Raw genomic sequence first — 25,998 nt, forward strand, 5'->3', positions numbered from 1 at the left:
ATCAGAGGGGTAGCCGTGTTAGTCTGAATCTGCAAAAGCAGCGAGGAGTCCTGTGACACCTTATAGACTAACCAAAGTGTTGGAGCATAAGCTTTCGTGGGCAAAGACCCGCTTCGTCAGATGCCCATTTGTGTTCATGCAAGTCCGTGGTCTGGGCAAGTCCAGTGATTACTCTTCCTTAATAAGTGAGCAATTGGGTGCCTGCAATTCCGGAACAGGCCCAACGTGCTCCTTTCTCTAGCTCTGGTTTTATGTGACGGGGAAAATGCTGCGTCAGAACAGATTACCACAGCCCCAGGCCCAATCTCCAGAACTCTGCTTGTGGCAGGCAGCCACCTCCTGACTTGCACCCAATTATTCCTGGAGGGTTCGGACAGCGGGCAGTGCCTTTGACCGTTTAGCTCCGAACAGGATTTGCTTGTTTCCAGGACATTAAGCAAGCCACCTTGTAAATGCTACTTTCTGTAATGCCTTTGGGTCAGACACCTAGGTCTGTGCTGTTTTCTCTTCAGCGCTGCTTGTCCAGACACATGTATGTGGAGAGATGGTTTAATTAGCTCATAAATGTTTCATGGGAAAAGGCCCAGGGCGGTTTATTTTTAATTGATTGAATAATTTTAGCCCTTATACAAAATTGACCTTGCTTTCCGCATATTTTTTATCAGTGGCAAATAACTGTACAGAGACTGGAAAATACCAGAGCTCTTTCCCTGCCTAATAATATACTCTCCAGTCTGAACCCCAGAGCTAAGTTGTGGCCAGGGGGAGGTGACATTTGTGAATTCATTCTGAAAGAAGGTTTTCTCTGTTTTTATAAGCATCTGGAGCCCTGGCCCTATACTGTGTTTGTTGAACAGTGGCAAATTCTGTGTTCCTTGATTACATTGTTTCATATTTCTGTTTGGTTACATTATTCCAGTTACAACAGAAAATGAAAAGCTTTCAAGTATGCCTGCCACGTAGCATATGTTTTAGTTTATAGTTGTAGAACTCCCACTGATGGGTGGGTATGGATTAGAAATGGGCCTAAGGTCTGGCTCCAAACACTCCGAAACCGCTCTGAAGTCAAAGCTTGGATACTATAGTGTTTAGTGCTGTACAGTATACATGCCCAAAATCCACACCAATGTAAATACCTCTGAGCTTTGCATCTTTTCTCCTCTCTAATGTATATACCTAATATACTAACTGGAACCTATATGCACCTAGTATACAGTATATACCAGTGTTTCTCAACCTTTTTTTTTTTTTTTTAATAAAGTACCCCTTCAAAAAAATTACAAGTACCCCCAGTACCTACAGTTTTCAAACACACAAACATTTTTTTCTACTATTGCAACACATTTGTTTAAACAACTTAATCATAGCTGGGTGGGCAACGAAATTTTTGGGTGTAAAAAGTACAAAAATAATAAAGCGCTGTAAAACTTAAAACAAAAATTCAGTTTTCTCAAAATTTCAGTTGTCCCCACCCCCCAGACTTCTCTCAAGTACCTCTAAGGATACTCATACTACTGGCTGAGAAACACTGATATATACATTATGTATTGTGTATGAGATGTATGTGCATGGTTATAATATATATATATATGGTTTATATCATATATACAACAGGTCTATACTATATTTACAAATAATATGTTATAAAAACCTCTCATTTCTGAACAGTTTCCTGATGTTCTTTAGAAATCTCTCCTTATATATCAGCGACACACAAGGCTGAAGGCTCAAATGGACACAGTTCTAAATCTGACACTGAGTTTATCTTTGTTCTGTTTGGGTTGCAGGGTTGGGACCAGGGAAGTACATAATAAATTGGAGAAGAACAGGTGCGTAGAAAGCCAGATTTTTGTTTATTGTAACACCCTTTCTTATGCTTCTCGTCTGCAACTACTTGTTTTTCTAGAAAGACTTGAACAAAATGTAGAGTTACTTTAATTGATCTTGTATTACTCAATTTCCTTTTTAGCTGACTCTTGTCTGTTTTGCTTACTACTGAATTGCATTACAATAACCCTGCAAAGCCCTAATCCAGCAAAGTGCATTAGCACATGCATATTATTAATGTTGCTTATTGTGTTGAAGTAATACCTAGAGTCCTCCCCTGAGATCAGGGCCGCACTGTACTGCAAACCGATAGTAAAAAGCAATCCCTGTCCCAAAGATCTTACAATCTAAATAGATAAATGGTGAGAGACAAAACAGACACAAAAAGTTGACAGGGTTTATCTAAGAGCACACCACACTACAGTGGCAAAATTGGGAATGGCACGCAGGTCTCATATGCTCCAGTCCAGCAACTGCTCCACTGAACCACACTGGCTCAGGTTTAAGAGTGCAGGTAATCCCACTGATCGCGACCCACATCTTTAAGTGCTTTGCTGGATCAGGCCCCAAATTTAGTCCTCATCCGCAGTTTGGCTTATGCTCCCGCAAACTGACAGGCGACTCATGTTGTTTCTCCAGGCGTGCCCATTTGAAAGAATGCTTTGAGACGTTAAAACGCAACATCCCCAATGTAGATGATAAGAAGACCTCAAACCTCAGCGTTCTAAGGAGTGCCTTGCGATACATCCAGGTATGGCCTTCTTGGAACTGATTGTTACTCCTGGCTGCTGATTCTAGAATGCTTTACTTGTTGGCACAAAAATCTAGTATTGTGGGGGGGTTTTTTTTTTACCGTTTAATTGTTTTTATCATTGGTTGAATTCTTTGGCTTTCAGTGCTTGCAAAGGTAAAATGAACAGGGACTTTCTCCTTAATGTAGAATGGTCATTTGTACCTTGCAAAATTTTCAGCATCTTTGGATCTGCTGGGACTACCCTGTGTAATCCATGATGCCTGTTGTCAGAAAGTCCTAGTTTACCAAAAGCCATCCATGCCCATGAGAGCGATCCACTTTGGATCAACTTCCATGGTGGGGTCGGGGACCACCCGAAGGATTGAGTAACACTTAAACCTGACGTTAGGGGGCCTTTAAAGGAACGGAAGTGGTATATAACCCTGCTGCTGGTCCTCTGCATGGGTGTGAATTGAACCCCCAGGCATTTTTCTCCCTGGGGACCCAAGACACTAGTAGGTTTTGTGATGGTTTTGAATGTCTCTAGTTTTTTGCCGGGGAAACAGGGCTGCACTGCATCTCTGACATGTTCTATGGCAGGAAGAGGCGCTCCGGGCCTGGGAGCTGTGAGTGGTTGTGATGCAGGAGCACATCATTTAGAGATTAAGGATCAAATTCAGCCCTGGTGTATGGTGGGCCAGCTCTTGTTGAAATCAGTGCAGAAGTGTGCATGATAATCTGTGGCTGCGTTTAACCAAAGCGTGGTACTGTACTGTCAGCAGTGAGAGCTGGAGGCTGTTGTTTGTCTGTAGATTCCAAACACCTTTTCCTTATGTAACGTTTGTTAGTGTGGTCTAAGGATGTGATCGGTTAAGTGGTAAGCACCACCTGGTAAGGTAACCGGTTACCAGGAGGCTACTCTAGCCCAGCCGGGCCCACAACACCATGGTAGGGGGCTACTCCAGCTTGGCCGGACTGGAACAGCCCTCTGGTTAAGCAGTTAAGCGGCTAACCAGTTATACATAGCGGTTAACTGGTTGACTGGCATTTTATATAGAGTGGTCAACGGTACAGTATGTAAAAAGAAATCCCAAGCCTTGTATTCGGTGATTTTAAAGTTTCCATAAGTGTAAATTAAAACTAGCTTTGTGATTTACAATGGGTGTCTGCTAACTCTCTGTATGTGTGGTATCCTTAGTGCTGACTTTTGGAGGTGCTGAGCCCTTCCGGGACTTCACCTGGAGATCCAGGTGCCCAGCAATTGCTCGCCAACCCTCAAGTTGACACCATTACTCATTACATGCCTTCGGAGCCAGAGGTCGAGGGCTCGAGCGCCCCCCCCCCCCAAATCCAACATGGGGTCACCCAAGATCAGCTTGGCGATGGATGCACCTGGCACCGTTGGGACATAGGACAGATAAGAGGGGCTGAGATATAGGGCACTTGGGAGGCTCCTTCAGTGGTGCAGTGGATAAGGTATCTGCCTCCAGAACCAGAGGCTAAGGGTTCAAGGCCCACCCTCAAAAAAGATGGATTTGGGACATAGGATGGATAAAAGAGACCTGGGGGGCTCCTCCAGTGACCCAGTGGATAAGGTAACTGCCCTCAGAGCCAGAGGTCAAGGGCCTTGTTCTATTCTGTTTGTGCTTGTGCTGGGAAGGATGCCTTCAGCTGGGTGGGTGGGAGTGGAACACAGCATGGAAACCAAAGGAGAAGAGCTGTGTTCCCAAGAACAGTCATTTCTGGAGAAGCAGTCATTTTGCAGCTCATGGGCATTGAAAAACTCAGGAGCCTTCCCTTTGATTTCCAGGGAAGGAGCTGAGCTTCCCTTAGTGCTAGCAGAGACAGAGCGAGCGGATTGCCCACTCTCACATATGGGAGTCAAGTCCAAAGTCCTGATACCATGAACAGAGACGTCTCGGGCGTTGGTGGCTGACACGCTATGAATATTGCTACAAGCGCTGGTCCATCCCTCCGCAGGCGCTGTTGACAAGCACAGTGTTCATGCTGTGCCTCTAGAATGCAACGTAAAATTCTCTTGAGGGTGACAGTGGGGATGACGGTTCCTCTCTGTCTCTATAGTCTTGATCCACCATGAAATACTGTGGCGGCTAGGAACAGCGAAGGCAGCAGCACGGCACTGTAAACAAATGTGCAATCAGATCTGTAAATTGCTAAGAATTAAGCTCTTGCACTAATTATAGCAGAGCATTTCCCTGATAATGGAGCGGTTCGTAAGAGGAGGATAAATGTTTCCATTCAGACAGTTAATGAAATACGTGGTCGTGTCCTTGAGTGCCTCCGAAGTGTAAACTGCAGTTAGGACAGTCCAAAACACGGCCATTGACTCAGAAGAGCATCCTGACACCCTTGTGTTTCCCCTGTGTGATATCTGTTTCGGTTTTGATCTCAGAGTTGGCTCCCCTGTGCTCCTCCATTCCTCACATAGCAGGCCAGTCATTATTTGTGCAGAACCGAGTGGCAAATGAAATTAAAATGGTGCTGGGTTTATAGCTGCGCAGTTGCCTTTGAAAAATGTCTTGGGAGCCGTGTTCTGTTTTGGGAGGCCGGAGGGAGGGAAGGGGAAGGGCGCCCATCTCTACCCCCACCTACCCACTGGCACTGACAGGCATGTCAAGGTAGTATAAAGCTGCAGCCTACCTAGCCATTCACCCAGGTGTCAAATGCGAAAATCCAGGCAAGGTTGTCATTTTGATGCCAGGTTGTTACAAAAATGGCTCTGAACGAAAGGAAATCTTTGTCTAATTCTTCCCGTTCGTTCTCCCGCCAAGTTCACAATGACCACGTTGGGGTGTTGGGGCCGTCAGTTGCCTGCTGCCTGTTTCTTCCCCTTGTAAAAGCCAGTCTTTGTCATGGAAGTTATTGGCGAAGGAAAAAGAAAATGTGAAAGGGTAAAAAATAGGGATGTAAGGGTGTGTCTAGACTACAGGGTTTTGTCGACAAAAGTGGACTTTTGTCGACGAAACTATACCTGCGTCTACACTGCCGCTGAGTTCGGTTGACATAACGTCGACAGAACTCAGCAGTTTTGTCGATGGCGGTAAACCAGTCATTCTACAAGGAATAACGCCTTCTGTTGACAGAGTTCTGTCGATAGAAGGCATTATTGCATTTACACTGTCCTTTGCATCTACACTGTCGTGTCGACGAAGCGGCTTGCTTTGTCGACAGAACTGGATGTAGTCTAGATGCTCTTTGTCGACAGAAGCTTTGTCGACCGTATCTGTAGACAAAACTTCTGTCGACAAAAGCCTGTAGTCTAAACGTACCCTAATTGACTAGTCAACTATCTGAGAAGCAAAAGCTGGGTCTTTTGTACATTTCAAAGGCAGCACACGCGCTAGTCCTTATCAACTAATCGAATAGTTGATGGAAATCCCGTTGACTATTCGATTAGTTCATTAATCGATATTTAACATCCCTAGTGAGAAAACAAGGCAGCAGCTTCCTTGTCCCCTTCTGCTCCAAAAGCAATGGCATCAGCTTGCCTTGAGTGAAGTCCTTGGCCTTAGGTTGGCAGGGTTAGGCCAGACAGTGAGAATTTTGCCACATAGGAATGAAAATGTAACTGGATAGCTGTCCAAGCCGGTGGTTGAGGGATTAAAACGGGCGCCAGCGATATTTGAGGCTTTTCAGTCCTGTCTCTGATAGAGATGTAAAAACAGTTAAAAATACTCACTTTGGTTACAGTAACCACTGCTGGCCCCACGGGTTGCCAGCGTCGGGAGCTCCCAGTGCAGGGCTGGGCAAGAGGCTGTCAGCGAACTGGATCTGGGCCACCTAGCATTTTGATCCAGCCCCCGGCAATTTCCGGCTCTGCCGCTAATGCGTTGCCATGGAGCGCGAGCCGTTGCAATTGCTGCTATCGAAAGGGCTCCTGGCCTGCGGCTACTCTGCCACTCCCACACCCCCAGACCAGTCGAGACCTGGGACCAGGGGAAGGCGCGAAGTCTCCTCCCCTGGCCAGGAGAAGTGGCACCAGAGGGACCAGCTGGCAGTTCTCTCTAGGCACTGTGCACCTACGGTGGGTATGGGGGTGGCTAAGACTTTACCTTCTCCCCCACCTCCAGGCCAGTCAGGGTTTCCAGGCCTTGCCCCTTACGCCCGAGGCCTCGCCCCTTCAGAAATTCACCAAGTGGCCCCCCCCTTTAAAAATTATTGCCTGCCTGTCCTACTGGCTGCTGGCCCTGTGGGCTGCTGGAGCTGGGAGAGCTCACGGCACTGGTGATCCACTGGAGTTTAACCGGTAACCGAAACCAATAAGCATCAGCTAATCGGTTAAACTCTTACATTCCCTAGTCTCTGCAGTACACCCAGGGTGTGTCTAGACTGGCATGATTTTGCGCAAAAGCAGCTGCTTTAGTGCAAAATCTTGCTGCCTGTCTACACTGGCTGTGAGTATTTGCGCAAGAACACTGATTTTGTAATGTACAAAATCAGTGGTTCTTGCGCAAATACTCCAACGCTCCTGCTCAAGGATAAGCCCTCTTGCGCAAGACGGCCAGTGTAGACAGCCCGTTAATTTCTTGTGCAAAAAAGCCCGATGGCTAAAATGGCCATCGGAGCTTTCTTACACAAGAGAGCGTCTACACTGGCACGGATGCTTTTGCGCAAAAGCAAATCTTTTGCGCAAAGGCACATGCCAGTATAGACGCTCTCTTGCGCAAATACTTTTAACAGAAAAGCTTTTCCATTAAAAGTATTTGCGTAAAATCATGCCTATCTAGACACAGCCCCAGAGTTTCAACCAGCTGGCAGTACTTTTGATAACCTTGTAATTCTGTTTGGTACCCTCTCGGTGAGCCCTGCTGTAGGAGACAGCTTGGATTGCTGTCTCCATAAATCCAAGTGCAGTGGGTAAACTAAGGCAAGCTTCTGTTTCCCCCATAAATTCAACCATTCACAATAAGAGAAAGCACGAAGGAAATGATACTGGGGTGAATCCCTCTCCCAAGTGAAACACACTGGTGATTGCATGAAGATCTTCACAAGCCCCTCCGAACAGCAGGCTTTGCCTAGTCCAGAGAACGAGGGGGGGTCTTTACTTTTCCCATGAAACCCTTACACCATTGACTTCAGTGGGAGAACTGTCCAGATCCTGTCCCACCTACGCCCTGTTCACACATGGCCCTACAGGCAACTCTTTCAGTTTCACTGCCAGGTTGAGAAAGTTACAGGTTGTGGGTGTCTACACATGCACTAGGGAGCTCTGCACTGTGGGGCCTACAAGGGGCCAGGGCCAAGGGAGAGGTGGGTATGTTGTGAGCGGATCCACGAATAGTGGGCACACGGTGGTTGTAGATGGTTGTAGTACTGGACAGGTGAACTCCCACAGGGCCTATACACTTTGCGTTTGTGCAAAGTAGGGATGTGAAGATTTCACCAGTGAGCCTCACCCTTAACGGGCGACGCTTACCGGTTAAGGTTAACCAGTGGGGCTGGAACAGCTCCCTGCCTGCTGCAGGCAGGGGACTGGTCCAGCCCCAGAGGGGGCCCACCACAGGCAGGGGCTTCTCCCATGTCCCAACTGGAGCAGCCTCTGCCCATAGCAGGCCCACAGGCCCCTTAGGCAGGGGCTGTTCTGACCAGGCTAGAGCAACCCCTGCCTGTAACTGGGTGGGGAGAGGCCCCCTGCTCCTGCCCTTTAATTGGTTAACCAGTTAAACATTTTGTATAATCCCAGTTAAACAAGATTTCCCATCCCTAGTGCCAAGGGACAGGATTTGAGCCTGGATGAGGAAAGCCAAGCAGGATTGCCCTTGCAGTTCTGTGGGTGCAGCCGTGTTGCAGACAGGACTGGTTAGACCAGCTTTGGGCTGTGGGAGGGGGCTCTGGCTTTGGGGCACGGGGTCAGGGATGGGCCAAGAGAGGCTTACCTTGAGATGCTCCTGTTCAGTGGTGCACTGGGGGGGGCTAAGGCGACTTCCTGCTTCTCCTGGCACCGCAGACCATGCTGCCCCCAGAAGCAGCCAGCGGCAGGTTCCCAGCCAGCAGGAGTACGGAGCTAGTGCTCAGGGAAGGGGCAGTGTCCGGAGTCCTGTGCGCTCTCTCCCCTCACCCCCCACCACCACTTAAGAGCCAGGCCTGCTAGCGGCCGCTTCTGGGGTGCAGCACAGTCTGCGGTGCCAGGACAGGCAGAGAGCTGCTTTAGCGCCCCCACTGGTCACCTGATCCCCCTGCAGCAACGAGACCCAGCCCCCGACATTCCACAACCGAGTCCTGGGTCTCGACCTGTGGTTTGAAAACCTCTGGGTTAGATGCTTTCATTTCTAGTGAATCATTTCTGTCCGATATTTTGAATTTGGGTGGTTACAAGCAGGAGACTGACAATTCTGTACTTTCCTTTTGAAAAACGCTTCTACAGCCAGATTCCTACGGCACTGAGAAGTCTGATTTTTCCCGGGCTGATAAGAAAACCTTTTATGGTGGATGGATTCCGCAGAGCTAGTTGGAAGCTGGCAGTCTAAGTGTGTCACGTTTTGGGCACTGAGGAAAATGAATATGTCATTTCCCTCCCAGAAAGTCTCCAGTGGCTCTTGCTTCTCCCCTCTTCCCCATTTCAACCCCCAAAGTCAAAACCAATAGAGCAGAAAGTTGCTCCTACAGCCTCTGGACCATGGCTGGAGTGAGTAATGAACATCTCTCTGCTCGTGGGTGGGACTGCCTGTTAGCCCTTCCTGGGCGATGAGGGGGTGAAGCTGGTGAATTGGTGTTTGCACTGAGCAGACAGAGTCTGGGGCTAGTTCTTTTTAAATCAAGGGACTCACATTTGAAGTCGTGTGTGAGTCTCTGGGTAATTGAATTTGCCTCGGAGGAATCCGTAGAGGTCCCCCCCCCCCCCCGATCACTACATTGGAACAGCAGTGCCAGGGCCTGTTCCTCTCCGTAGAAGCAGCACCGGGGCGTTTATAGATAGCCACATCTGAGCCTCGTGCTGGGCTGAGAGGGCGAGGCAGGTATATTCCTGCTACTGCGTCTTGCTTAACTCTTCCCCATACAGTGACCTCATGCTATGGTGTGGGAAGATATCTCAAGCTAAACCAGGTCAGGCTGGATTAGGACTTGGGTGGGAAACCCCAAGATCACCTGGGTGCTCTCAGAAGTAATAGGAGTGGTTCAACAGGTTACACGCTGAGTCAGTAGTGAATCTGAATTCCAGCATGTTGTCAAGGGTCATTGTGCTGCTAGCTGAGCCATCTTTAGAGTGAAACGTGAAACCGAGGCTTCAGCTGCTTGTAGTCCCTTGAGATTCCCCAGGCCTTTTTCACAAAAAAGCACCGGGAAATGCAGTCAAAGGTGATTTCCCCTCCCTGAATCCCCAGGACCATCCATTGTGAAAATCTTCCTATCGCCTGGTAACTGAATTTCAGCTCTGATAGTCTTGCTGCATACAACTGGTGCCTACCACCGAGTTCGGGAAGTAGATGCGCAACTTCTTCAGTTTCAGCTGGATACAGTTTTGACTTCCTCTTCTAAATTGCTATGGGGTGTTTCTGCAACCTGATATATAGCTAAAAGATAGACCACAATACAGGTGTGTCTCTGTACATCTTTTTGGGATCCTTCAATGTAATGCTGTCACACCTGCTGCTACAGTCCCCCTGTCCCATCCACAGCTATCCACTTTATAGCTGCATCTGCGGATGTAGAGGCCAATATCTGTGGCTCATTTTTGCAGATACGAATGCGGATACCAATTTTGTATCTAGCATCCTGCAAATCTGTGGATACCCGCTTTATATCCATGGGTACCTGCGTCCACAGATGTGGATATCTGTGTCTTATTTTTGCAGCTACGGATGCAGATACAGATATGCATTTTGTGTCTAGGGTTGCCAAGTGTCCGATTGTCATCCGGACTGTTATTCGGGTCCCCTGTCCAATAACAAAACCAGAAAATAGCAGACATGTGAAATGTCCAGTATTTCCTGTTTCCCTCGGTAAATTTTCCCCTGCTGCGTCGGGCGGGAGAATGAGGAGCATGGGGCCATTTAAAGGCGCAGCGCTATTTTTTTTTTTTTTTTTTTGCTCAACAAGTGGTCTCCCCCCTTTTTTTCCTCAACAGAAATTTTTCCTGCTTTTTTTTGCGCGGGGGGGGGGGGGGGTTGTCGGTATTTTTTGTTAAGCCATCTGGCTACCCTATGTGTGTCCACGCAGGGCTCTAGACACAGGACGGCTATTATTTCTGTCCCCAGCTGCTGCTTGCTGAGGGCTCGCTCAGGCGCGTCCCTTTCTAAGGGGGGCCACAAGGCATCCTCCTGCTCCACAGAGACCCCTTGCTGCTCTTCTTCCAGAAACACCGCCCACCAAGTTTACCCCCACCCCCTCGCGTCTCGCCCCACCCACCCCAGGGCCATGGCTGAGCAGATTAAAAAAAAAACCCAACCAAGCCCCCCAATGCTCGTGGAGGCTTGAGGGCGGGGGCGGGGTTTCATTTGGATGCCCTGGTGGGGGAGGCGGCTTGCCCTGGTGGGGGAGGCGGAGGGGTCCGAGCAGAGGGGGCCCAAGGCCGCGCGCGCTCCTTGCAGGGGCCCGATCCCGCCGAGTCCGGGCGCTGGGGGAGAAGGTCACCGTGACCGCGCGGCGCCGCCCAGCTGCGCTCGCCTGCCCGGCTCCCTCCACGTGTGCAGCGCGCACATGGCGCCGCTGTATCTGCGGGCGCGCTGCGGGGCGGCCGCCCCCGCCCTCGCTTTGCAGCGCTACCTGGGGGGCCGGTGGGGGGCAGCTGCTCTGTGCAAAGCCGAGGGGGTATGAACGCCCCAATCCAGGGGCGTGTCCGCTTTGCATCCGGAAAAGAAGCTGGTCAGTTTCTTGCTCGGTGTCCAGCCCCCCAGCAAGGCAGGTTGGGGGTTGCAGAGGCTCCCGGGGGCTGGCTGTTTACAAACGAAATCGCGTTTGGATTTTAAACACGTGGGGCCCCACGTTCCCCCAGCTCCTGACTTTTTGCCAGGGATCTAGGTTTGATTATTGTAAAGTTTAACTCCTCCCCTCCCCGGAAAAAAAAATTGCAATGTGGGATGCAAAGGGCGTTCGCGTCTGTGGATATGAAAAAAAAAAAAGTCGGCAGTCGGTTAGGCCAGGCCTTGGTTGCAAAAGAACAGGTGTGGCTTTATACCAAGATGGCTATCATGCTGTAAAAATGTCAGTGTGTTTATCTGTTAGCTACATTTAGGTAAAATTAGACTCCAGTGTAGGGTTGAGCCCAACTATGAAAACTACCCATGCCTTAGCCATGGCAGAGAGGGTTGCAGCATTGCTCCCCCCCTTTACACTCTAGGATTTTACATTGTTAGCTATGTCAAGCTAGAAAAACACACTCCTTTTTGAATAGTGATAGAAATGTAGCCCTGTTAGTCTGGTGTAGCTGAAGCAAAATACAGGACTATGTAGCACTTTAAAGACTAACAAGATGGTTTATTAGATGATGAGCTTTCCTGGGCCAGACCCACTTCCTCAGATCAAATAGTGGAAGAAAATAGTCACAACCATATATACCAAAGGATACAATTAAAAAAAATTTAAACCATCGTTAGTCTTTAAAGTGCTACATTGTCCTGTATTACACTCCTTTTTGGCAGTGAAGACATAGCTTGAGTGAATGTACCTACATATCTGATACAAACAGTGAATTTACCTACTGCACTTTGAGTCTCAGAAATTGCTTTCCTCTGTTCCTCTCCTCCCCGCTCTCTTCTCTTTCTTCTCGTTCTTGAGTACCACAAATAGCACCCAGAATCCCAGTGCATATCCCTTAACAGATTTGACACGTGTTTCTCTCCAGTGGGACATGGGATTTTGTAAAAGGGAGAGTTGAAAAATTGTAATTCTCGATCTAGTAAAATAGTTAAGCACAAGAACACTGAACTTCTAGCCACCACCTCCCCCCCTCAAAAAAACCTTCTTGTAAAATTAATCCCTCCTAATATAAGTGAGTCTTGCCAGCTCGTAAGTTGCAGCTAGTGGATTTTTTATGCCCTCAAGCAGTGTAATGGGCTAATTTTGAAGCCTCTTTTCTGGCAAAAGACTTTTTTCCCCTTTGGGTCCAGCTGGAACGTCTTGGAAGCGAGCCTACTTGTTTCCTTGGTTGGATTTAAATATTTGTGTCTGCGTCACATCAGATAAATCAGACAGTAAAATTCTGAACACCCCATATATCTGTCATTTTAATTTATCCTCCAAGTTGGGTTTGTTGATCTGCAACAACACATGTGGCTTTCTGCTATTAAAACGATTGCACAACGGAAATTGGGCTGAACACAGTTGGAAGTCAGTAATCTTTAAAAAAAAAAAAAAAAAACCTACACGCATGATAGTTGTTTCTAGGCAAACCACCTGGCTTCAGTGCTTTCAGTGGGAGGGACTGTGTCCTAGTGGTTAGAGCAGCTGACTGGGCCTAAGGATTGTTGTGGCCACTCATTTTGCCGCTCGTTTGTTCCGCAAGCCACTGAACCTTCTCTGTGCCACAGTTTACTCCGCAGTAACATGGATTCCTAATTCATACAGGTTGTGCGATGTTCAATATACGTAACATGCTTTGAGGGGCTGTGATAAAAGACGTTTTGGAGGAAGTATGATTAGTGTTTATTTAAGTTCCTAACATAATTGCAGTGAAGCCCACTGAGAGCTTGGGGGACCAAGCTCCCTTCTGTCAAAAATTGAAGAACCTTGGCAATTTTTTCCAACTGTGTGCAAAATATTTTGTCCTGTGCGCCAAGGCATGTGCAGATGTGCACCACCAGTAGAAACAGATGCTGCCAGCTGTGGGTGCTCTGCTAGTCCATTGGGCTAAGTGAAAATGTGGAATTGAACCTTTCTCTAGCTGTGTTGAATAGGGCACTGTCTTAGTGGCCAATAGGCACATAAATTGTAACTGGAGCCTAGAGAGGAGACAAAGCATAGTCAAGATTCTCACTCAAGTAGGAGTTTTGTTTCTGAGCATCTTCCGTGTTGGAAGGATTTCTCTCCTGCTCCCATCCCCCCAGGAAACACTGTGGCTGTGTCTAGACTGGCATGATTTTCCGGAAATGCTTTTAATGGAAAAGTTTTCCGTTAAAAGCATTTTTGGAACAGAGCGTCGAGATTGGCACGGACGCTTTTCCACAAAAGCACTTTTTGCGGTAAAGCTTTCGTGCCAATCTAGACGCGGATTTGCGCAAAAAAGGCCCGATCGCCACTTTCGCGATCGGGGCTTTTTTGCGGCACACAAATCAGAGCTGTCTACACTGGCCCTTTTGCGCAAAAGTTTTGCACAAAAGGACTTTTGCCCAAACGGGAGCAGCATAGTATTTCCGCAAGAAGCACTGATTTCTTACAGTAGGAAGTCAGTGCTTTTGCAGAAATTCAAGCGGCCAGTGTAGACAGCTGGCAAGTTTTTCCGGAAAAGCGGCTGATTTTCTGGAAAAACTGGCCAGTCTAGACACAACCTGCTAGCATCTTTGCTGGGATATATTTGAGGCCCTCGTAAGCAAGGCTCTGTTTCCCTTCTAGATGTGTTCTCAAATCAGGCTCATCGCCATTGTATATGAACCCTTTCCAGTTTCATGGGTTATTTTCTTCTGCACGTTATTTTAAAAAAAGTTTCAAGTGCTTAGTAACACCAGGGCACCAGGACAGTTCTCAAACTGAGCAGTGGTTACAGACTGAGTCACAGAGCCTGACAAATTTCAGAGCCCACTGCAAGCCCTGTTTATTTGCCAAAGCTTTCCCACTCCAACCAAAGTCCAGTGCGAACTAAAGAGCAACCTGCTTATAAAAAATAAGACTGAGCTGAACTCCCCGGAGAGGCAGAGAGTAGAATCCCATGGTGAAGTCCGTAATGGGCAAAGACATGCAGATTTAAATTACTGCGGACAGTGCTTAAACACTATGATAGTGGGTGCTATAAAAATGTCTTAGATAGACAAATACTAAGACTCAGGCAAACCACGGGAACGTTTATGGTTAGAGGGAGCTGGCTTAGATTATTATTCACAAAAGATGTCTGCCAGTTCCTGGTTTGGTGGAGATTAGTCATAAAACAGATGGAAAGTTACAGAATAAACCGGCAATACCAAACTGATCTCTTTGCTATCTTTGAACTTGGGAAGGGGCAAAAGAGGAGAAGATTGGGAGTTATTTGTGCTTTGGGACAGATGGAAAGTCAGGACTTAAAAGTTCTGTCCTGAGTTATAACCATTGAAGTCAGTGGGCTTGTATAGGGATTAAGTTGGTATGGAATTTGCCTGCCGGTTCTAGGCCTACATGTGATCATCAGTTGGATTTCTGTTGCAGAAGCTGACTTTTTTTCAGTATGATTTTGGTTGTAGCCCTATATGTTTGGAGATTTATATGAATGATTTACTCAAAGCACTGGTCACAGGAAGAGCCTGATTCAATAGAACTGCTATAAATCAGCTGGCCAGAGAGTCATTTCCCCCCCCCCTTTCCAAAATTAAAATTAAAATAGTATTTGTTGTTCCCTCAATCCAGTTCCTTAGAGGCAAGGGGTCACATCAAACCACACACCTCCAGCTGGGAATAGCTGGCTCGCAGAGAAGTCAGGCAGTACATGGATAGAGACCCTGAAATACCCTAGCGTTAGTTCCGCCAAATCCTGATTGAGACACATTGACAGAACACAGTGGGAGCCAGTAGTGTTGGAAATATTTTTAGGGTTAGAGTGCTGAGCTGAGCCCCTCCCTCTCAACAGCTGCTCATGCCCCTCAGTGGCCCAGGATGGGGTCACACCTAGGTTTGCCAACTTGACCAGATGCCCTGGACGCCATTGTTGCAAATGGACTCTGGTCCGGGAGAGCTGGCAACCTAGCCACAGCTAGAGACGGCTGCGGAGCCCGGGGCCAGCACTGGGACCCCAAGAGGCTATAGAGCCTGCAGAGCCGATGGTCTGGACCGCGGACACAGCGGGCAGTGGGACCCCAGAGAGGCTGCCCAGAGGCTGGGACCTAGGCTGGTAGTTTAGCAGGGAAGTTGGGTGCAAAACCTGAGGTGCAAAACTCCTGTGGTGGGAGCAGCTTGTACTGCAGCTGCCCAGATGCTATTCAGTCTTGAGGTTAAAATAGCAGTGAAGACAGGGAAATTCTGCTTTTAGCTTAGGTTAGCAGCCCAAGTTCATATTACTGAGCCAATTCAAATAGTGTCTTAACCCTAACACGAGAGACCACCCGTGTGGGCGCCATAAACTTCCGCCTGCGATGTGCCATACCATTGACTGTTGTATGATGTTAGACAGGCTCCTTCAGCTCTCTGTGCTTTGGTTCCCCCATGTCTTTTCTGTTTACAATGTAAATAGAATCTTTTATCTACAGGTGTACACTCTCTAGTCTGGCACACTCTGGTTCAGCAACCTCCATGGTCTGGCAGGAATTTAATTATGGATGTGGCCAAATTTCCCACGGTCCCATAAAGTTTGTTTACAGCCACCAATCTTGGCTCTCAGTGTTCTGTGCTGTTATTTAGCTCTAATTTACTCCTACATGTCATCTAAGAGTGCAGGAAGCAGTAGACGTGTTGGTAATGCAGCTAGACAATATTGACCTCCCATGGATTGGCAAATTCTCTGGTTTGGCACCTGTCAGGTCCCAATGGTGCCAGACTAGAGAGGTTCAACCTGTACTACTGTTATTTGTATGCTGCCCTGATCTTAGTGGACTAATGTTCCCATATTACAAATAATAAATGAAAGATAGGATTCCCAACTTCCCACCGGAGGCAGACAATTGCTTATGAATCAAGTTTGTCCATGTGAATTGGTGACAATCAGAATGCTGCTTATCAATTACTTTTAGTTTTTTTACTTCTGTAATCAGAGCTCAGAGAATTCCAGCCGAACCTCTCTCATAAATTTAAAGTGGAAAAAAATTACTTGCATCGTTTCAGGTGAACGAATTATTACCGCACATTACCCAGCCGCAGTATTGTGCAGCTGCGTGACTTGCTACCTGGGGGCAAATCAGTACAAATATAATTCAAAGGAGGTCAGATTAGTGCAGCTCAGAAATGTTGGTCGTCAGCCTTTTCGCTGATTGCGTAGCTGCGTGGCCTGGGGAGACACCTTTGGCGTGAGTTGACATGAGGGATCTTTTTGCTTAGTGGCAAATGAATTTGATGATGGCTCCAGTGCTTAGCTCTGCCCACGCACCCGAGTTTTTCAGTTTATACTGAAACACTTTTTTGTTTGTTTTAAATTACCATTCGTACCGTGTGATCAGAGCCTAGAAACAGTGGTGCTGGATGAGGCATTCCTCCCCACACAGGCTAGAGGACCAAAACCTGGACACCACTTCGTAGCCCACTGAAACGCTCAGATGAAGGCTTAAAGGGTGCGTGGACGCACACAGGGATGAAATTCACACTGTGTGTCTGTGGCAGTGGTTCTCAAACATTTTGGCCCTCAGCCCACCCCACTCAAGGCAGAGCTTTCTGCGGACCAGCCAACCACCCATGATTGCAAAATGGGTGGAGGAGAGGATGGGGGGGTGAGGTCTGGACAGGAGGTTGGGTACAGGAGTGGGCTGAGGGTGGGGGGGTCCTGGGTGGGTGAGGGATGGGAGTATGAGGTCTGGGCATGAGGGAAATGGGAGGTGCTTACTTGGCTCCCCGCCTCCTGCTGCTCTCAGGCTCCGCCCCCTGCTGCTTCCATTGGCCGCGATTCCAGCCAAGGGGAGCAGTGGGGAAAACCTCCACGAGCCCCTTCCCCCCCTCCCTGGCAGTGGGAAGCTGGCCTGGTGCTCCAGCTTCATGGGCGGGTTCAGGGCTAGAGCGCCAGTGCAGCCTCCCTGCTGCAAGGGAGGGGGGGAAGCCCCGTGCTTGTGTCCCTCCTGCCAGATGGTTGTGGACCCTTCGTGTGCATGGATCACGCTTTGAGAACCACTGGCCTATGGACTCCGTCCTGTCACACTGAAGTAAATGTAAGTTTTGTTACTGACTTCAGTGAGAGCTGGACCAGGCCCTACGGCAGACGGTCTTCCTGTGTTTGACTAATACTGCAAGCCGAGTTCATCCCGGCAGGAGGATTCTCAGTGAACTCACTGCCCCGAGTCTAAATTTGGCCTTCCCTATATAGTTCTTCTGTAATGAACCAAGCTCATTAAGCTCCTGTCCCACCACAGCTGAATCACTAATCAAAATGCATGAAAATGAGCTAATCTGATAGCTACATTTTTTCTTTCCCTACCTTTTGAAAGTGCCGACATGACCCTGTTACTTTTCATTGTGCAATGACTCCTGGAAAAATGACTGCTTATAAAACATACCCGATCAGACTCTGTTCCTAGCAGGCCTCCTTCATGTGGCCAGCATTCATGTGCCAAGGGCTGCCTCTTCATGTTGTTTACCTGACCTGATCCATTGAGTCCATCTCATCTAATTAGCCTGGATTTTACCATACAGGTTGGAGGCTCCCAGCACCCACAGGCTGTGCTCATGCACTAGGGTATTTTGTAATCGCCACGTTTCAGAGAGCAAGGAGAAACTGGCATTTTTAAAGCCACTGATCTGTACATACGGAGCAGGAGTTTGGTACCCTGAGTTAAAAGCATGATATAGTTGGACGGTGAGAGTTAGGGGATGATCCTCCAGTGGAGTCAATGGGAGTTTTATATGCACAAGAAATGAAGGATCTAGCTCCTCCAACCAGCATCTGGTTCAGAAAAGGGCAACAAAACTGATTAGGGGTTTGGAATGGGTCCCAAGAAGAGAGATTAAAAAGACTAGGACTGTTCATCTTAGAAAATAAGAGACTAAGGGGGGATATGATCGCAGTCTATAAAATTATGACTGGTGTGGAGAAAGTCAATAAGGAAAAGTTATTTACTTGTTCCCATAACATAAGAACGAGGGCTCACCAAATGAAATGAATAGGCAGCAGGTTTAAAACAAAAAACGAAGTTTTACTTCATGCAGCACATAGTCAACCTGTGGAACTCCTTGCCAGAGGATGTTGAGAAGAGCAGGGCTTTAACAGGGTTCAAAAAAGAACAAGATAAGTTCATGGAGGTTAGGTCCATCAATACGTATTAGCCATAATGAGTAGGAATGGTGTCAGAGGCTGGAAGTGGGTGACAGGGGAGGGATCACTTGATGATTGCCTGTTCTGTTCACTCCCTCTAGGGCATCTGGCATGAGCCACTGTTGGAAGACAGGATAATGGGCTAGATTATTACCTTTGGTCTGACCCAGTTTGACCATTCTTATGTTCATCTGACCTCATGTAAATCAGCATGGCTCCATTGACTTCAGTGAAGCTAGCCCAGTTTATATCAACAGAGCATCCGGGACCTAGAGATTAAAGGGCAAATCCCTTGAGGTTTTTCAGTTCATTGCTATGGGGGAGGGGGACACTCAGCATCTTTCATGACTAGGTCCAAAGATGTTCACCTCTGCTCCACCATCGTGTGGTCCAGACGGATTCTGCTGTGATGTCGGGGGCTCCATTGGAGTAAGGTCAATCCCTCTGAGAAATCCTGTACTATGGTTCTGTTAAGTTCATGCAAAGTTCACTAAGGTTCATCGAATTCTAGAACACTAGAACTGGAAGGGACCTCGAGAGGCCATCGAGTCCAGTCCCCTGCCCTCATTGCAGGACCAAGCACTGTCTAGATCATCCCTATTAGATGTCTATCCAACCTGCTCTTAATGGTTGCTTTAATAGTTGGGGCAGTCATTTTTATTCATTCCTGACGCATATGTTTGTGGTATGAGCTTATAGTTACAATATCGTTTTATACATTCCGAGTGCAGAAGGAACTATGTTGATAATCTAGCCCGACCTGTTGTCAAACAGAGCCGTAGAACTAGTTCAGACAGATGTTTTAGAAAACATCTGATCTCAATTTTAAAATGGTCAGTTTGGGAGAATCTGCCACGGCGCTTGGGAAATTGTTTCAGTGGTTAATTACTCTCACTGGGAAAAACGTGTGCCTTATTTCCAGTCTGCATTTGGCTACCTTCGACTTCCTGTCATTGTTACATTTGAGAATAGTTGCCTTCCCGTTGGTTAACTCACATATTCGTTGATGTGAGGAAACGGCTTTCCATATTGCATCAGACAGCTCATACGTTTGATCTCTCAATCTGGCTTGAGCACTGACCAACACCTGACTGAGTCCAAAAGCAGCCACGGAACAACGAACAAAGAAAAATTCCAACCACACATATCGCCCATGCCTGGTGTAGGATTCTTAACATGGCGGAAGATTCCTTCCGGGGGGCTGGAACAGCCAGGATGAATTTTCCATTAGTACGTTTGTCTTCAAATGCAGTATGATCTGTGGCGTAACATGGCCCCGCTCTTTTAAAAAATCCACCCGCTGTTTGTCTCCCATAGGATGGGTCATTGATGTGCACATTGTCTTAACCACGGAAGATGGGGCTGACACACAGGTTCACAAAATGGAAACAGCTTTTTAAGCATTTTTTTCCTTTTGTCTGTTTTAAATGTTAAAAAGTCTGTATCTGTCAAGCCATTATCCCACAAGGAGTAATTTAGGGAGCCATTGCTGAGGTTGCGATGCCTCAGATGTGAACGACCTTTGTCCCATGCTGTGGATTTGTATAATTGCGGTTTATTTCTAGTTTGTTTCCTATCGCACACGTAATGAGTTTGGGGTTGTACCTGCATAAAGGAAGGTACGATCCCTGTTTGAAAGTGCTTGCACTCTTAGGCCAGGTCTAAGCTAGACCTGGCAGCTCGGCTTACGGTGCGCAACTCCAGCGATGTAGAATATCTGGGGTTGGTTACCTTCAGCAGAGTTTGACAGCATCCCCACAGTGGGAAACAAAAGCTCCCACTGGTTTCCCTTACTCCTTGCAAAAGGAGGCATACCAGACAACAGCGAGGGTGCCCTTGGAGTTTGATTTAACAAGTCTTGACTAGACTTGCTAAATTGAACTCCGGATGATCGATCGCAGCAGCGGCTATCTTCTTTTTTGAGTAGACCAGTGTTTCTCAAAGTGGTCCACGAAACCACTTTGGGAAACCTGTTAACTGGCCGCACCCGTTTGTTTACTTACCAGCCATGGAGCCTCGCGGCTTCTATTGGCTCTGTTTTGCTGTTTGCAGCCAAGGGGAGCCACAGGAAGCAGCAGCCCGGCCCACGCCACTTCCCACAGCTCCCCTTGGTGGCAAATGGCGAAATGGAGCTAATAGGAGCCGCGAGGCTCTGTGGCTGCAGGGCCGGTAAGTAAACAAACCAGCACAGCCAGTTAACAGGTTTCCCGTAGTGGTTTCATGGACCACTTGGAGAAATACTGGTGCAGAGAAACAAAAAACAGGACTATGTAGCACTTTAAAGACTAACAAGATGGTTTATTAGGTGATGAGCTTTCGTGGGCCAGACCCACTTCCTCAGATCAAATAGTGGAAGAAAATAGTCACAACCATATATACTAACGGATACAATTAAAAAAAATGAACACCTGAAAAGGACAAATCAAATTTCAGAACAGAAGGGGAATGGGGGGAGGTAAATGTCTGTGTGCTAATGATATTAGAGGTGATAATTGGGGAAGCTATCTTTGTAATGGGTAAGATAATTAGAGTCTTTATTCAAACTTAAGTGTAAAGTGTCGAATTTGAGCATGAATGACAGTTCAGAGGATTCTCTTTCAAGTGTAGTCTTAAAAGGCCTTTGAAGCAGGATGCAAGTAATCAAGTCGTTGAGACAATGTCCTTTCTGGTTGAAATGGCAAGAAACTGTTTTTTCTTTGTGATCCTGTCTAATATCTGTTTTGTGGGCATTGATCCTTTGGCGAAGCGTCTGAGACGTTTGTCCAATGTACATAGCAGACGGACAAAGAGGAGGCCTTAAGAACTGAAGAGAAAGCATAGGGATTGCTTGGCCAGGCCTTAATAATGCTCCTGGGTGAAGAGTTTTGAACACCAATGGGCTAGCAAAGCTAGAGAGTGGACCACCCAAGTGACCCTCCTTCATCTCAGTGGGGTGTAAGAGCATCATAACCACGATGGTCTCCCGGGACAGGGTAGTTTTGCTGCCTGCGCTGGCATCCCTGGAATATGCGGGATGTGCCGACTGAACCGCAGCAGCGCTGGGCTTGGCAGCTGAGGGAGCTCCCGTCTCTCACAATTTTGTGTGCAGCCAGCCCGCACCTCCCCTCAATGTGCCCTAGCTTTAAGTTTCAAAAACAACGTGGCTGACAACCAGCAGGATCTGGCAACCCTGCGTGCAGCAGCAAACAAAATGTCTTGCGGGCCACACATAGGAGCCCAAAGGGCCACTGGCTTTGAACCTGACTCAGTTTCACAGCGGTAGGTGTTTGTTCTGCGGTTGCACAGTGGCGCGAGCGTGCGTGATGCAAGCTCCGTGGCACTGTGGTGGTACTGCTGAGAGAAGTGGCCCCGTCAAGTCAGGAGCCTTGGCGGCAGGGCCAAGTGGAGGGAGCGTTCTCTGCCCGCGCTGTCCCTTTTCTCTGGCTAGAGAGAGGACTTTGGTCCCCAGAGATGTCGTCCTGGCACCCTCCCTCCTGCAGCTCCTCCCTCATCTGGGGGCGCAGCCTTCCATGACCATCACCATCCCTCAGGACCTAAGGTCCTTAAGACATCTCTCCCCAAGGCCTGAAGCTGCCCCTCCTCACTGGACTGAGCACCGAGCTCCCATGGCAGGGGAAAAGGGGCCCTCCTTGTCTTCCCCAGGAACCACCCAGATAAGCCCCAAGCTCCTGCCCCACCTTGAGCTCTCCTTCAGCCCCAATATCCTCCTGCACTCCAACCTCTCATCCCCAGCCCCACCCCAAAGACCACCCCCCAGCCCAGAGCTTGTACCCGCTCCTGCACCCCAACCTCCAGCCCTCTCCTGTTGCCCCCTCCTGCACCCCTACCCCTCCTCCCTAGCTCCACCCTAAGGCCTGCACCCCAGGCCAGAGCCTCTGCACCACAACCCTCTGTTCTAGCCCTCAACCCCTGCCCTACCCTAAAGCCTACAGCCAGAGCCCTCACACTCCTGCCCCCCAGCTCTCTGTCCCAGCCCTGAGCTCCCTCCCACACTCAGAACCCATTGGCCCCACTCCTGCCACATGCATTTTGTTATGTGCACCCGCTGCTTTTTTTGTGACAGTTGCCCGGAATGGTGTACCGTCACCTATTTTCCCAATACAGAGAAAAGGAATGTCCCCCGGGTGTATTGACACCTGTTTTCCTGGGGTGACGGAAGCCTACTTGGGATGTGAGGCATTTTTCTTTTCTGGCTCCCAGCACCGTGTTTTGGCTCTTAAAGGGGCTGCGACTGCATTTTGGACCCCAGCGTGGTGGGGCTTTTTTGTTTTTGTTTTTTTTTTCCTCTCAACAAGTTTGAGCCTGGAGTACCAGCACCTTTTTCCTTACAAAAAAAAGCACCGTGTGCACCAATATGCCAGTGATGTGCCACATGTCACCTCTGTGATCGCACAGCCCCTCCCCACTGGTGTACATAAAAAAATTCATTCCCATTCGGTGTGGGGGGAGGGAATAAGAGGGCCCATGACTTAGCACTCACTGGCAAGTAAAATCTGATCGTTGGCCTTTGCTTGTGACTTGTCGATTTCCCGTTACAATTCCGTGACAGGAGAGTGGCCCTGGCCACGTGGAGCCTAAAATAGCTACTCCGGCCTTTGGAGTCACAGCAGTGTTAGGAGAAGGCGGAGAATGTTCTCCTACGTGGCAGTTTGTTGAAACATATGCTGTGTTATACAATACCATTGCCCTCCCGAATGGGGTCTGGCCCTTACAACACTTCAACCCCCTCTCCTCGTTTACATGGGCGACTGCGGTGTTCCAGACCTGACACTTTTCACTAATCCAGCGAGTAGATTAGGGTCACTGCCAAAACAGATCTCTGGTGTCCTTAAACAGCTTGGTGCAGGTCACAAATTGTCACTCGCTGCTGCCAGGAACAGATGTTAACATAGAAGGGGAGGGAGGAATAATTAACCTAGCAGGCACTGCTGCCAAACAAGAGTCCAAATCAAGTGCTTCTCTGCCATAGCCTTTTCCTCCGTGGGGCGGCTAACTGAAATTGACTGATGCACCCATTGTGACAGGATAGTAAGTATGATTTTTCACCTGGGATCTGTTCTTTAACTGCGGTCTCAGTTTTTCCTGTAAGCTGAGCTCTTGGGCGGCCACACAGGAGAGATTCAGAGGCCGTCCAGCTGATTAGCAGAGCACCCACAGCGTGCGTTTCTACTGGTGGTGCACATCTGCACATGCCTCAATGCACATAACAAAACTTATTCCACACATGGATGGAAAAAAATGAGAGGGAACATTGGTTTCAGTAAATAAGTTAATTGACCTTTTTACATGGCATGTACCATACTTATGTACTTGTGTGTGTGCAGAACGTGTGTACCCAGATAAACCCGCATAAAGTGTGTACCACAGCACCGCATCACATGCATTTGGCAAGTCGCCTCTGGGATTTTACTGGCATGAGTTAAAACCTTTACCAGATCTATTGCTCATCTTCCTTCTCATGCCTTCTTCCAGAGAAACAAATGCTTGTGTACAAGATTTCAGTGACATTTTTCTGTGGCTCTTTTTTGGACCCAATTTGGTGAAATAAATACATTAATTAATATTAATTAATTTATGCCTCTCCTAGGGCTTCCCAAACAGTGCCTTTGGGTTTTCTAGAAAGTCAGGGCTGGTACAATCACTTTCCCCTTACAATTTTTATTCAGGAGGGGTGGGGGGGAAGGTAGATGCACGGCCCAATGGTTAGAGAAGTAAACAGTGAGGGTTAATCTTATTTTGGCCAAGTCACTTGGTTGTGTCTCTGTTTCCATGTTTAATGTGGGACACTAGTGATACTTCCCCTTCTGCATCAAGGATTTTGGGATCCTCTGATGAAAGGTTCTATAGAAATGTAAAAATGTGATTTATTTTTTGTATTGTTACCCACAAGGATTCTTGTGATTTTTCCACTTGAGGGACTGTTAAAAGTCTGTCCCATCCATGAAAGGGAGGGAGAAGGAAAAAAATGCAGAGAAAGGTGGAGGAGAAACGTAGGGGAACATCTTCTATTTCTCCGACTTTTCAGTTCAATTTCTGAACAAGACCATCCTGGCAACAACAGAATCCATGGTGTTATGGCCAGCCCACCTTGAGAGCCAGGGTTCCATCTGTCTTGCTGCCCCTGAATCCACAAGAGGAATAGTGTTGATGCCATTACACTGGTCTTCTGAGACACTCAATATTTCCAGTCTAACTCCCAATCCCCAGGGTATTTAGGGCCCTTTTTCATAAATGTAGAGTGTGTGGATATCACAAGGAGAGCTTGTGATGATACAGATGAGAAGATGTACTTAGGCAACTAGATATCAATATATAATATGCACATACATATAAAAATATATGTAACATGCATATAATTGTGTGTATGTCTACAGTTTATATAACTTTGTTGAATAAACTCTCCATATAACCCTATCTATGTCACCAGAAAGTCTGAAGGCATTAATACCCTTGTAAATTGCAGTTATTACATTTCTAACTGTTACAGGAAGACAACAATTATCACCAATTGCTTTTCACCAGAGTGTTACAGAGCCATGTCCTCGTTATTTGATGAGCTATACTTACAGATGTGACGATAATCTTTGCTGGACCTGATTCATAAAGTACAAAATAATCAATTATAATAATTTTGCAACTTTTTAATGACAGCCAGCTGAAAGCTCTATATGTGCGTGACCATGCACTGTCCTAGTAACTGCGGACAAAGATATAACTTATTTTGTAAGAAATGGAAATGTAAGCAGGATTCTCAGAGACCCCCTTCAACTTGAAATCTTGTTGTTTTCCAAAGCTGAATTAAATTTGGTTCCTGGTTCTGCAGCTGCCCCATATCCTTTGTGCCAGTTTCTGATGCCTTCAGCAACATGTTTGGATGTTCTGTAGTGATGTTTCCTCTTGCACTGAGAAAGACCCACACAAACAACAGGGAAAACTGGCTTTCCTTCAGGAGGAAAAAAATGACACTGTACACAAAGTGAACAGATCAGAGAAAAGTGTCATTTCCCTACTCTCGTTCCGTTACAGTGCTCTTTAGTGTCACTTGTAACTTTGGTTGGTTAAAAAAATTCAGACAGAGGTTTAAGTCAAGAGTGTCTCTTTACTTTTAGTTTTGCATTATTCTTTTGGCTAATAACAATGATGTGCCCTGGAGAGGTAATCCAGGGACACCGATATACAGCTGTTGCACACCTGACCTATAGAATTCCAAATGCAGCTCACAGATGCTACTAGTGAGGGCATCTTGGTGAGACTACAGATCCCATCATGCCATGATCCACTTTGGTCCAAATAGCTGGGCTTCTCAGCTCCCAAAAAGGTACAGCATGTTGCACCTCTGCTCGAAAGTGGATGCCGCGTGACCTGTTTTTTGACACAAGTCAGGTGCCCTCTTTTGAGAATATTTTGATTT

The 25,998-nt window shown here is 47.5% G+C and overlaps 1 protein-coding gene across 2 annotated transcripts in view; it reads left to right on the forward strand.

The window, feature by feature from the left end:
* The window catches only part of MNT (MAX network transcriptional repressor), a 105,691-nt gene that overhangs the window by 36,989 nt on the left and 42,704 nt on the right, over nt 1-25,998 (forward strand). Inside the window, exons 3-4 of one of the 2 annotated variants that reach the window (XM_006138575.5) lie at nt 1,788-1,829; nt 2,467-2,578. In XM_006138575.5, the coding sequence (XP_006138637.1) occupies nt 1,788-1,829; nt 2,467-2,578 (154 nt within the window). The remainder of the gene's footprint in view (nt 1-1,787; nt 1,830-2,466; nt 2,579-25,998) is intronic. The other variant, XM_006138576.5, reaches the window with a different exon arrangement.

Source organism: Pelodiscus sinensis, chromosome 21 (genome assembly GCF_052426305.1).
Source record: "Pelodiscus sinensis isolate ZL-2025 chromosome 21, ASM5242630v1, whole genome shotgun sequence".
Taxonomy (NCBI): domain Eukaryota; kingdom Metazoa; phylum Chordata; order Testudines; family Trionychidae; genus Pelodiscus; species Pelodiscus sinensis.